The following is a 14,510-nucleotide window of genomic DNA, read 5'->3' on the forward strand; positions in this document are numbered from 1 at the left end:
TCAAGTAATCAACAGCCAAAACAGGTAAATCTGACACCAGCGTTTCATATTCAAAGCATGGAAAACATGAATATTTACAGGATGTGATTTTTGGTCAAATCCGCTTTGCTCATGAGATTTCCTTCCTTTGAGCTCGAAAACTTGAAAAATTACAACTTTGACAAGAATAGTACATTTCCTGTCTAAAGTGAGTGTGCTGTGTTATAGATTTTATGAGATTTTGTATACAATGAGGACATAGCAAAAACATTTAAAAGTTTGTATAATGCAGGCATTTTCAAGAAATTGCATATTTAATGTTGATGTTGTAAAAAAAGAAATTATGTGTCACTATTAAAAAGGTAAAATATGGGTATGTTATCCCCATTATCAGCATCTGCATTTGTTTATCAAAATGCACCAGATGAAAATGCAAGATTGACACTATATTACATCATCGCATATATTTAACCCAAAAAATAATAAAAGGAACTATTTAATTTTACACCTATTCAAAGTGCTATTGCAGCCATTGCTCATATATTCCCTGATGTAAAGGTGCCATTTGAAGTACGCAAAATGTCATTCACATTATTTGTAATTTATCCATTTCACAATAAAAGAACATGTTTGTTGTGATCAGCTGATATTGCAGCAATGTAATTGAAATATTAAAGTTTTTACTGAGTATCTGAATCATAAGTTAATCTTCAATTACAGTACCTACTCTCAAAATATTGAATTGAAATACTGTACCAGCAGTGAAGCTTTAATAACAAGTGATATAGACGTCAAATGCAGCTTATCTTTTAAGAAATAAAATCACCAAACCCACAAACTTAATTACTTAATGATGTTTTACATACCTTCCTTTCTATTTTAAACATTTTATTATCTGACATAGTTTGTTATTTGAAGTTTCAGATGAAGGTTTTGTCTTTAATTGTTTATACTGAAAGTGATCATATAAATGTGTTGATAACTGTGATATTTGCTATGTCATATCGAAGGAGATTTTGATCAAGGGTCATACTCCAGTTTTATACAATTCTCCTATCATTCAGCAAAGTTTTCAATGCATCAGTATTCAAATTACTTTTCATCATGATTGCAGCTCTTTTCATTCCTTTTTTAAAGTAAAATAGAGTACTGTTACACGAGTCACATTTTTATGGTGCTTAATGATACGTTTTTAAGCACTTTACTTGGTAATAACCTCGCTGTGATTTGTATACAATGTACAGTCATTTCCCCTCATGTTTGGCAAGAGATCTTATTGAATTTTCTAGAGCTGTTGTGAAACTATCCAGGGGTGAATTGTTCTCCTGCCCTTTATTGTTTTCACTAGACTTTAATATGTTTTTCTCACTTGAATGTACCTAAAGTCAGTTTGAAGAGTCATTGTTACTTCACAAAGACAGACGGTAAATATTGACTATTATGCATCAGTAGTTTCCTGTTTATACTTCACCACTTTTTTAAAAATTCAGGAAGGTAAATGGCAACACCTCAGGTCAACGGATACCTGAAAATATCTTTTAAAAATGCTTTGATTATTCAATAACAAATGATTCTATCAGGCATATTAAATGTGAGAATTTCATTTAATTAAACTTGTAAGTACTTTTAATTCAGAATTAATTCAAAGTAGTTCTGTTGTCGGAAAAGACTCATCCTGAACTGCCTGGAAAAAAAATTCATTCTAAAGTTCAGGCAAATTCCTAATTTACAAGTTTCTATGAATTTGCTCTTCCTTTCTTTTCCTAAAATGTCCAGCATTTTCCCCCTTCAATTTATTTCAGGATGCATCTCCGTATAATATAGACCTCCAGGCAAGTTGGTATCAAACTCAATCAAATGCTTTGCAGCACAATTTATATGCTTCTTGTTAAATTTGTTGTTCAGATATTATCAGAGTTGCCAACCATTTCTATTTGACAGGAATGATTCCTATTTGCAGGCCTTCAAGCTAATGTTATGAATCCTATTTTGCTCCGTCTTCTGAAAGTATCTGTAACAAAGCATGTGGAATGCATCTTATTCCTAACTTTTTCTTAGGAGATTCTTAATTTTTGCTTTAGAAGGTCGGCAAGTGTTAGATATCATAGGAGAAAGTGAGTGGAGGCTTATTAGTACATCTACATGTAGTTTATTCAACTGAGTCAAGATTTTGAATGTTAAATTGGCTCTAAGTATATTTTAGTACACTGAGTCAGCTTTATATAGACTGTAGCTATTTGCTTAAAATTAAAAGAAAACAATAGTACTTTTATTAATGAGAGTTTAATATTCAGGGAATCTTTGTTCAATGTGTTGAACGGAAAACATTTAATTGCTTGTATTTTTGTGATGATGCTTTCCTTGTGCAAAATTTTAATTGGAAAAATCTGAATGTTATTTCTCAACGTCTGCTGATGAAATTCCATCAGAATATTCTCACATTTCCCCATTTCTCTCCCCTTCTTTCTTCACGTCTCATAGAAATTCATTGTTTGTTTTTTTATTAAGAGCTTTTTTCTGCTTTTGCGTACTTGTAGTTCATGTCATGCAATATTGTTGTTGTCTTCACTTGCATTATGGCTGCTGAAATATTAGTTCACCCCTATTTATAGCTATGACACTATTTACCCGTTAAGTACAACTCCATTGTAATTTGGGGTAAAACCCCTTAGAAATACAAGTCTTATGAGAATGATGAACTTGTCTGTACCACTGTGTCGAATTAAAGCTAAGACCCCACTCTTTGAATTAAATGCAATTAGCTAGATAATCATTGAAAGAGGGAATGTTTAATACTTCAAGTAATGGAGTGAGATTGCTTCTGCCGTTCCAATTAATATAAAACATTTTGTTAGATTTTAAGTGTGATTCATATCCACATATTGCTGTATGATTTGACTTTGCCTTGAATGTACTGCTCATGTAGAAGTTTAACCATAGATGCTGGTGAATTTGAAAGTACATTCCAAAAGTAGGCTAGGTCGTAAATAGTCCCACGTAGTTTAATAGTTGGCCTGTAAATGCAAATATGTGCTAATGAGTATATTGTATTAAAGTGCTGTCATCAAATTGAAGGAAAAAAAGAAGGAAAAAAGAAGAAGAAGAAGGAATTCCTCCCCCAAATATTTATACCGTACCACATGGATATTCTTCATATGTGATATGCTATGGGTAATTGGGTATTGTTGCAGTTTAGGAAGAGATAGTGAAGTAAGTAACTCTGATTGGGGGTGGGGTGGGGGTTGGGGGGGGGGGGGTAAGGAGCAGATAACATGAAAATACCTTCCTGCCCATAGCTTCATTATTGCAGCCATATTAAAAATTCAGTCATTACCAAACCAGGTTCATATCAAATGAATCATTCAAAAACACCATTTCTCAATCAGGGGGCACTTCCGTGTAAGAAATATCATCTTCATGCACCCCTTTTCCATTTCAACGATAGCGGCACTCGTGACTCAAGTCCTAATTTTATTCCAATCAAGTCGAACCCTACAAGAACTTGGTAGCTGATGATTTACCCACACTTCAGTGGACTAATGAATAAATCCAACGTTGGAACAAGAAGGGGGCCGTAGGAAATGCAAAATAATTCACAAGGGAAGCGCATTATCTTAGATTTGTGTACTAATGTGGAGCTTAGTAAGCACCTCTTCAGAGTCATGTTTTAATCATGGATCAGTCCGTCTCGCTATTTGCAAAGCTAGGCTAAACCTCGAAATAGAATATTCGAAACAGACTGGGCAGCATGTATATTTGGAACACAGTCGAGAGGTATTCGTTTTTTTTTTATGTCTAATGATGGTTGAATGTTTTCACCTTGAAACACACTGTATATGGATGTATTCTATTCTTTTGATGTTTTGTCACTTCTAATTAATTTTATTGCTTGTAATCATTACCATGGCACTGTTTGGCCATGAATTAGAATTTCAACGAAACATGATCAAAACATACTTCCTCTTTGAACTGCACCTGATTCGTAATCTTCCTGATGTGCCCTCTCTCTTTCCATTTGTTCTTGTTCTTTTTATTTTTCTAATCCTTCTACTTCTTGTTTTTGTTCTCCTTTTTCATCATTTGCTTCTTCTTCTTGTTCTTCTTGTTCTTCTTGTTCTTTTTGTTGTTGTTGTTGTTTTTCTTCTTCTTCCTCTTGTTCTTGTTCTTGTTCTTCCTTCTCGTCTCTTCTCTCCTCTTCTCTTCTCTTCTCTTCTCTTCTCTTCTCTTCTCTCCTCCTCCTCCTCCTCCTCCTCCTCCTCTCCTCTCCTCTCCTCTCCTCTTCTCTTCTCTTATCTTCTCTTCTCTTCTCTTCTCTTCTCTTCTCTTCTCTCTTCTCTCTTCTCTCTTCTCTTCTCTTCTCTTCTCTTCTCATCTCTTCTCTCCTCTCCTCTTCTCTGCTCTTCTCTTCTCTTCTCTTCTCTTCTCATCTCTTCTCTCCTCTCCTCTTCTCTGCTCTTCTCTTCTCTTCTCTTCTCTTCTCTTCTCTTCTCTTCTCCTTCTGTCCTCTTCTCTTCTCTTCTCTTCTCTTCTCTTCTCTTCTCTTCTCTTCTCCTTCTCTTCTCCTTCTCCTCCTTCTCCTTCTCCTTCTCCTTCTCCCATTCTTCTTCTTTTTCTTTTTGTAATTAAAATAAAAAAGTAAATCAGTCACTCCCCTTCCTTGAAGCCCTCCCTGTCTCTTTCCTTTCCTATTTCATCTTAGTTTTTACTTAACTTTTATTGCAATTTCATTGTTCAAATTCCTGTGGTATCTTTGCCAATTTTTCTGAGAATTAAGATACTTTTTTTTTTCTCTCTTCATATCTTGTCTTTGTATGGGTAATATAATTTTCTTATCTTTGTCCTCTTTTTCAAATTTTTAATCAAATTTATTATTTATTTCTTATTACTCAAACTGTCTTTTCACCCCCTATCCATTGTGTGTGTTTCTTTCTAACTATCTTTCCACTCCACCCCTCCCTTGTCTCCTACAATCTGTTTATCTTTCAGCTGACAGGCAGAGGGATGTAAACTTCCATTTCTATAAAGCAGACAATATATTTTCCTCCTGAATGATTATATCCTTCCCACCCTCTGAGCTCTCCTATTCTTTCAGTCAGCTTTCCTTTCTTTTGTATCTGTCTGTCCTTGTCGTTTCTATGTCTATATCACGTTCTCATTCTCTCTCTCTCTCTCTCTCCCTTTCTCCCTCCTTCCCTCCTTCACTTACTCCCTCCCTCCCTCCCCTCTCTGTCTCTCTCCCTCTCACACACCTTTTCAGTCTCTGTCTCTATCTTTCTCTCTCCCTCTTTCTGTCTCTATCTACAGTCTCTTATCACCATTCTCTCTGATTCTCTTTTAACCCCCCTATTCCTTTGAAAAATACCTTTCTCCGTCTGATTATTATTATTTGCTGAATTGAATTGAATTGATTGAATTTGCCGCTCATTCATTCCTTTTCTTGAAGATCCGAGTCTCATTTCATATTTTCATCATTCTTATCATTTCTACAGACTGAAATCATCACCATGCTAGTAGAATCAGGAGCAGACTTAGATGCAAGAACTAATAATGATGAAACACCATTAAGTAAGTCCATGCATCATCTGCTGAGAGACAGAAGGGGTTAACTCGTGTTCTTTAACCCTTTACCCGCTGTGCCTGACAATTGGCACAAACAGGACGGCCACAGTAATCTATTTTCACAAGTACAGTGTTCATGGACAATGAAAACAAAATTATATTCAATCATTATCACTGATGCATTTCCATGCATTCACATTCATATTTTCTGTTTTGTATTTGCCCCATGTATTAATTTGAACATTTGACAATAGACTTGTTCATGTATAAGTATATGCTCCATAAAATTTGGCAGTCCGGGGTTTTGATCCATGGTTAATAAAGTTAACATAGAGCAGGGTTCTCATGGTCATGGAAAAACGTGGTGAGTTGCATGTCCGTCCCCAAGATTCAATTACCAAAGGTGGCTCCTTTCTGCTGTCTTCGAAAGTTTCCTGGCAAGTATAATACATGTACATGTGCATACATACCTTTCATGAACTGCATGTACCCTGATGGCCACATCTTTATCCTTTGTAAGCAGATCTTCTGCTTACAAAAACAAAACAGAAACAAAATAGACCATACTTATTGGAACTGTTCTGTAAGAATACTCTGTATTGCTCTCTCATGTACACGGTGCAATGCATCATTTCCCATTGAGGTTAAAACAAAACATTGAATAACTTGATATAATAATTAGATGCTCAGAGAAGCAGGGTAGATGATATGCAACAGGTGTTTTATGGCAAAGACAAAGGTGAAGACTAGGAACCATGGTACTTACTGATAGGCAAAATGTAAAACAAATTTCATAGATATTTAACCAGTTTTGTCATCAAGTCCAGCCAAGAGTCCATTAGTGGCCGGTGCATTGGCCTTGGACTTGGTGTTTACAAAACCTAAGGTGATTACTGATTAATCGTATGAAAATGAAATACTGTTTATTTTTCTATGTAGGTATTTGCGAAGATGATGAGATCAGGAGTCTAATTCACCAGCTGAAACAGGAGATCCAATCCAACCGCATTAGACCCTCGGGAGGCCTTGTTAGGAGAAGTTCCAGTCGAAAAGGGAGAGGGTAAGAACCAGGGCTGGTTTCTCGAAACCATCATGAGTCTTTGTGTTGACATCTCATAGAAACATATCGAGGGGTCACTGACACCAAGACGTAACTCCACTTTGGCCATTTTGAGAAAAAGTGGTTTATGTGTCACTGAGGCACTTGGGCATTGAGGAGTTAAGTCTGTCTTTCACTAGCCATTAATTTCAATGGGGTGTTGGGTGGAGTTGAGTCTTTGTGTTTCCTGGAAAGCCCACATTTTTCTGAACATTTTAATATTAAATTCTCATTTTGGTAAAGCATGGAGTTCCATCTTTGTGTCACTGAACCCTCGATATGATGTAAAATATGCACACCTTTTCATGAGATATCTAAAACCTTGGACCTTTAAAAGGTTTGGAGAATTTGGTCCAAGGATCCATAAGCCCAGCATGTCAAAGTCAGTCAGAACTTATAGTCTTTGATATCTTACTTAGTTCCTTGATGAATCCAGCTGGAGTCGACTTCCTTCGAAATCAAGGCTGTGAGTCAGAACCGGAAGCAGTTCTCGACAATAAGAGAACCAACTAAGCCTAGTTACAATGTAATCTAGACCTTTAATTCCTAAGATCAAGACTTTGATAATATAGGCTTGAGCCATTGGCCTCCATTTAGCAAAACATTTGGCTTAACATTTGGCTTATTTGGGGCCTTCTCCCCTGAGGTCCACATGTTGAACTTTCCGTTCAGATACCAAAATATTGGCCTGAGTTTTAATTTAACAGCATGAGGATGAATTTGACAACATGTTTTAATAATTAAGCAAGATGTAATTAAATCAACTTCAGTAGTTATGTTGATTGTAAAATCATCGGGATAAACTTATGTGGGGACATAAGGAAGATTAATTCCGTTTCAGTTTCTCAGCAAATATAAACCGTAATAGACTTGCTTTTGTTACTATTTAGGATTTTGATAAACATCTGCCGATGCTGGTAACTGTGATATTTTGATCTTGCTTTAATGATGATGGATCACATGTAAACTTCGGGTGAAATACCGTTAATATTAGAATTGAAATCTAGCCAGCGAATTGTAACCATTTAGTTAAATAGAAAAATGAAAGAGGATGAAAGCAGGAACTATAATTCTTTCCAAACTTCAGACCTAATAGACAGGGTGTTTGACTATATTTGGCTTCAAGGTTAGAAATGGAAACTGACATTCTTAATAAAACTTATTTGTGCCATCCGAGGCCATACAGATTGCCATCAAATTGGCAACATCTACTTTGATATTTCGCCTCCATATTCAATTAACACTTTAAAATCATGCCAAACAGATAGCTGGCATATATTAATTAGTGGATGTTAGATACATGCATGTATGTGCCCTGTCAGTAATGGCTTGTATCAGTTGAAGGACAATATGTTCGGAACTTCGGACATAAGTGGGATATCAAATATATCATCTGTTTGGAGCCAGAAGGGCATTACCCCTTATACTTTAAAGGAGCTACACAAAGAAAATTCACTAACAACTCATAATTAGAACAAATTACATATGGATGGAAAGATTTTCTCTTGGAAAACACGAACAATTTGCTGAGAAATCATATAGATATCATGGAAAGGCGTAAAATGCAATTTTTCAAGACCCTCCTTAGACCCCCGAACACCCCTGAACGTAAGTCAAACACACAAGCGTAGCGAGCACTGAAATGTGACGTCACACACTGGACGAACAGCTCAGTGCCGTGTAGCAGTATGCAGCTAGCCAGCCGTGTCCCGTATGTGACGTCACAAATATTGACGCTCTACAAAGGACCGCTGAAGGCAGAAAATCTGGATCTCAAAACTAATATTTTTGAGAGTTGATTACTGCGGGCCCCCAAACATATTTTTTAAGAGAAGAGTTGTTGTATTTGATCGGCAAGGCTTCCCCTTCGCAATGATATGAGTTTGCATCAATTCAAAACACTTTTGAGTTCTTGGTGTGGCTACTTTAATATATGGTAGACTTAATGCCCTTCTGGCTCCAGCTAGATGATCTCGTCTTTTCAGAGCCAGAAGGGCGTTAACTCTACATTAAATATTATGAGTGAGTGCCCTTCTGTCTCCAAAAAGATGATATTCTCGTGATTAAAGAGGTACTTGAGGCACTTGAATGTGATTTCAATATATAACCTTTCATGGAAGTGAAAGTTGTAGCTCCGATGGCAAAATGTCTGTTGACTCTGATGAAACCTAGAAGTGATCATCAATGCTGACAAAACAATGACTTGTAGATTCACTTTTGTACCTCGATCACATCATCAAACTGTTTCCACACCAATTCTAAATCATTCACATGACTGTAATGTTTTTGTTGATGTGCTGTCAATCTGATGTCTGTCTCACTGCTGTGACTGAGGTATAAAGTCCCCCTTTCAGGTTCTTTTGACCTCCCTCACCCCCCCCCCCCCCCCCCCCCCCCCCGCCCCCACACACACATAAAACAACAACAACAAACAACAGCCATTGTCTGATTTCCCCGGATTCTGGCTGATAAGTAGCAAGATGCTCACTAAAGTAATACCAGTTTTTCCTGAAATTATGGAGTACTGAGCATATGGAAATTCTAAAAAACAAATGAAATCTGTGTTCTGATGGCCGGGCCGTAAAAAATGTAAAACATGTATCTGGCAGCAATAACAAATAAATTCATGAAACATAAAGTTAATGGCCAGTTGTGAAGAAAGGATTACTTTGGAACTTTAAAAAAAAAGAGTTTATACGAATAAAATACAGAAATTAAACAATTTAATATATGCAAATGATAAAATATATGAATGAATTTAATATGAACCTTACTCTTTTTATTTTGATTGGTCAGGTCATCGATAAGGAGAAGCAGTAAACGAGAGAAGGGTGAGATGAGGAAGCTAGATGCCAAAGGGGAAGCAGCCTACATGCAGTCTAAAACAGAGGTAAGGATCCGGACAGATTCTCAGTTTGAATTCATTCTTTCCATGATACACAGTGCAGGGTATCACCATTGTATGGCACTTGCTCCTATAACAATGGCCCGTGCTGAACTTTCGAACAAATTACCTTTAAATGTCAAAAACTGTCAAACTGTTAACCAATTCAAAACTTGCCTCGAGATACATTTATTCAAAATTGCATTTGATGATTAACTTATTCTTTTCATGTTAATGTATATTTAATATGTATTTTAATTTGTAGGTTTATTTGCACTTTTTTGTTTTGTTTAATATGTAATTGTTTATCAATGTATTTTGTTTGTTATAGCGCATAGCGACTGTGGTGGTAAGTGCTTTATAAGCACCGTTTTTATTTTTTATATTTAAAATATAATCTTAATTTAATACCTATACTTACTAAATTCTTAACTTCAGCCTGGAACCCATCACTATACTGTACTTACGGTAACCCTAACCCTAAACCTAAACCATATTGCAACCTTATGCCTAAACCTTAACTAAAACTAAATTGTAACCCTATCCTTAACCCTTAGTCTATCATGAAACAAAGCCTGAGACAGGAGAAAGAGACAGCCCCTGGGGTCTTGTACATGTACATGTATATCTATAGCAGACATCTCTCTAGTCTCAACTTTCTAGATTGCGAAGATCTGCATGAAATATGCTCATAGGATGCCATTTCATCATAATGCGTGTTTATCAACTCTGCAATTGACTCATTTCCATTTAACGCATTGGCTCACATTAGGGTGTCTTCGAGGAAAAATTGAAGAGACCTTTTTCATCTTACAGGCTATAAGAAAGGCTATTCAATACAGAGGGAACCATTCAGTCTTAACATACTCAAATGTCTAAAAATGGAGATATACACATTACACAATTACATACCTTTCTCTATACGGTACATGTATGAGAACAACATTAGAATTACTACATTTGTATAAAATAACAAACCATATTTGTCCTCAAGTGATATCAAGGTTGCTTGTTATTCTTGTTCTGAATTATATTTCCTTGTTGCGTGATTGAAAGGAAATGATATTGATTACATTTTTGTAGTTCACAGACATTGAGTGTTACATTTCTTTCCATTGAACTTATCCAGTGTCCATTTTATCCATTTTATCTTTGAAGGCAATTACCTTGTGAAGTACATTATTATATTTTTTTTGGTGCATTTATTTATTCATCATTTTGTTTGACTTTTTATTTTGTTTTGTTCAGTATTGTTTTGGAGTATTGGAGGGGAGGAGACTACTGCTTTATTTTACATCTTATTGCGCAATGACTAACTTTCTGTTTGCAATGCTTCTTGATTGAATACTATATAATATCATGCATGTGCTATATTAGGAAGCAAGTGACGAGAGACATACTTTCTGATCGAAAATTGAAACATTAATGAGGTCATACCCCCCCCCCCCCACCCTTTCTAGAAATACCAGAGTAAAGATGGAATTCAGATTTCTTGTCTAGAATCCCTCTTCCTACTCAGCACTCAAGAACTATCATGACATCACAATCTGCCGATCACTTCTGTTTAGTATTCTGCTTTAAATAAATCCAGCTGTCCTGAAATGAAAATCGGGAAGGAAGTGATTATACGGTTATGTAATCTTGAGCTAGTCTGTGAAGGTCTTAGAGGGTTTGATTAAGAAAACCTGGCAACAGTATCGTCAGAGGTTGCAGGATATCATGTGAAAATTTATTTATAGACACCAGTCTGGCCTTAATTATTATATTATTATTATTTTTTATCTTTTTATATATATATATATATTTTTTTTTTTTTTGGGGGGGGGGGAGGGGGTTCACTAAATAGCAGTAAGGTGGGCGGTCTGCAAGAAGGCCGTTACTGCAATTGACAATGCATTGCTCTTACTTCCTTTTATATGCAGGCCGCCAATGATGATAACTAATTTTCATGTATTTCTTGGTTATATATCACCATATACCACATGAATGCAAAATTGTTTTGTAGAGCTACTAATCCTAATGATCACAAGTTTCCATTTGATTTCAATGATAAATTACTGTAATATTTTAATCAAGTGGATTAGAGAATAGGGGTTACTGATACTATAACAGTATTTCATTTACATATTTTAAATGTTTTGTAATAACTATCATGTCAAGAAGATACAGCAGTTACTAGTAATATTAGAAAAAAATGATGTTTCATTTTGAGTTCAAAATGATACTGACCATTGTTTTTGTAGAAGTTTAGAGTTTATATTAAAAATGTAATTGTTTATTTGTTCTTTATAACTTGAGAACTAATGCAATTTAATTGGTGTAGATGTGATATAAATTGTATGCAGTTCCCACACATTGATATATATGATATCTTTTCTTCCTCGACAGGAATTAGAAAACTCTTCCGATAGCAGCCCAGTTACAAATATTGACGATGTTAAGGTCTCAGAAGAAACAAATGGACACATAGAACAAAGTGGTGAAGAGATCACAGAAGGGGGTGAAAACGGCGAGGAGGATGGTCGGGTCACCCCTCTGCCTGTCATCACAGAGGAACTTTCAGACCCTGAGAGTCCAAGGAACAAAAAGAATGGGGATTTGGGCGGGGACGCGATGCAGAAGAACGGCAGGACGGACAGCGGTGACTTCGAGGATACCTTCGATGAAGGGCCGTCGCATCAGAAGCGGTTAGTTTCGATCCTGAAGAAGCGACCGGAAGACCCCTCCATCACGAGCCAGAAGAGCAAGAAGGAACAGAAGGAGGAGAAGGAGAAGATCAAACGAGAGCAGAAGGAGAAGGAGAAGCAGGAGAAGCAGAAGCTGAAGGAGGAGAAAGCACAGAAGAAGAAGGAGGAGGAGCAGAGGAAGAGGGAGGAGATGATGAGGAAGGAGAACGCTAAACCCGCCAGTCCGTCTGGAGACGGTATGGAGATGGACAAACAGTACTCAAGCACTGGAGAAACTCTGGCTGATCTTAAGAAGCAAAGGGCTAGTCAACATGGAGCACCCTCTGCAGGAGGAGACAGCAATGCAGAACCAGGTAACATATACCTCTCAATATCCTCATCCTTGCCTCCCCTTCCCCCAATCATTCAAACCCAAACGTTTGCATTCATTCATAGCGTTGTTACCGCTGTATGACTTACATGTAAACACAAAGAAGAGACAATCATATGTTTCATTCTGCATCATGTTTGCATTTCTCCATGATAAAACTGATGGTGCGTTACCATTGTACAAAGCTCAGCATCATGCAGATATTTTCATTGGATCAAAATTAAAATGCCTTCCCTTAAAAATGGGATAGTCCCTTCCTTTTGATGAACATGATAATGAAATGAGTATATTGTACATATTGCAGAACCTGCAGGTAAATTTGGTTGCGGGGTGGGAATCGGAAACACCCCTGAAACGTACATAGTCACATTCTTCTTATAAAGTACAACTAATCTCTAACTACTCAATTATAGAAACTAGACAAAATTTGGTGGCAGTATAGAGGTTGCCCCCCCCCCCCACTACCCATCATCAAACTAATAAAGGGCTACTTTTAAAATACACATTTCATCCAAAAATGCAGGATCTCTCGGTGTGACCGTTGAAAAATGGTGCTTTCTGGTACCTGTATATCATTTGTCATAGTCATATGGAGAGATTTTTTCATTCATGGATGAAATACGTGGATACATTTCAGATGTCGTACATTGCACAGAATCGCCCACAATTTTGTGCATTTGCAATTTAGAATCAGGCCCTTCCTTTTACAGTGCTTCATGCATGAGAACAGCAAACAGTCAAGCTCTGAAGCAATTCTACTCTATAATTCATAGGTTTTGGGGTTTAGAATCTGAAGGGAGTTAGATCCGAACCAAAGTGCTGATGTCATAATGGTTCGGTGAACAGGTTACTGGTTCTATTAAAACAACAGAGCCTGTGCACGAGGTTCACCGCGAAAACATTCAAGCAACATGCTGGAGCAGGGCAAACTCAGTGTTCGTTGCTGGTGTGATCACCATACCATTGTTGAGAACAAAACTGTTTGGAACCAGCAACCTTCACAACTTGGCCAATATGACGTCGGTACTCTATTCTGAAATAGAAATACCAACCATTCAGCAAGTCTTGTGATAAATGCATTGAGCATGGCTAGTAGTTTGTGTGCTGTGCATGCTAGTTAGCTTGTGGAATACATTGCCTTTTGTGCAGGGTTGTAATGATGTGATCATCATGATTAATCTCAAGTACAGTCTTGGGTCTTAATGATGAAACAACATTTTAAAAGAAATGGAACCTTAATCAAAATCATTCATTGAATAGGATCATCCCACAAAATGGAATTTGGAACAGCAAAATGTTTTTAGGAATACAAAAAGCCATCGCAAAATCACACATCATCTGTTGAGAGCCAGAAGGGCATTAACTCTGTATTGAAGGATATGAAATAAGGTCCTTGTGGCTCCTAGCAGACAATGTACTGGAAGGACAAATATTGAGAAGCCAACTTTGGATGGGGTACTCACTATGAACATGACAGACAAAGAAAGCGGACAAAATATACAGTTCCTCAGGTAGACAAAGGAACATCCCTTCACTGCTATTATGTAAAAATGTGTAGAACAGGTGCCACATGCATATTCACCTGTTCTACACATTTTTACATAATAGCCGTGAAGGGATGTTCCTTTGTCTACCTGACGGAACTGTATATTTTGTCCGCTTTCTTTGTCCTTCATTTTCTTAGTGACTGGTATTTAAATTTAGTCCCATTTGGACCCAATATTGCCTTCTTTCTTTGCTACTTGCATTACACATGCTTTTACCAAAATTGTTTGTTCCGATGTTATTTACTTGTAGATTTAATGGCAGTTTTATGAAAAGATAGATTCTAAATTCAAAATTTTCTTTGCATGGCCAATCATAATCCACGATCTGATATTTAGCAGGTCATTTATCGTAACTCTTTGCTAAAGGCTCAATGTTGTGATTTGC

At 36.7% G+C, this 14,510-nt stretch overlaps 1 protein-coding gene across 3 annotated transcripts in view; it reads left to right on the forward strand.

The window, feature by feature from the left end:
• Positions 1 to 14,510, forward strand: part of LOC581083 (protein phosphatase 1 regulatory inhibitor subunit 16B) — a 47,666-nt gene that overhangs the window by 25,045 nt on the left and 8,111 nt on the right. For 2 of the 3 annotated variants that reach the window (XM_011667720.2, XM_011667732.2), the window contains exons 6-10: positions 5,469 to 5,544; positions 6,478 to 6,598; positions 9,434 to 9,527; positions 9,853 to 9,870; positions 11,910 to 12,561. In XM_011667720.2, coding sequence (XP_011666022.1) covers positions 5,469 to 5,544; positions 6,478 to 6,598; positions 9,434 to 9,527; positions 9,853 to 9,870; positions 11,910 to 12,561 — 961 coding nt within the window. The remainder of the gene's footprint in view (positions 1 to 5,468; positions 5,545 to 6,477; positions 6,599 to 9,433; positions 9,528 to 9,852; positions 9,871 to 11,909; positions 12,562 to 14,510) is intronic. The other variant, XM_011667728.2, reaches the window with a different exon arrangement.

Source organism: Strongylocentrotus purpuratus, unplaced genomic scaffold (genome assembly GCF_000002235.5).
Source record: "Strongylocentrotus purpuratus isolate Spur 01 unplaced genomic scaffold, Spur_5.0 spur5_scaffold_8, whole genome shotgun sequence".
Classification (NCBI taxonomy): Eukaryota; Metazoa; Echinodermata; class Echinoidea; order Camarodonta; family Strongylocentrotidae; genus Strongylocentrotus; species Strongylocentrotus purpuratus.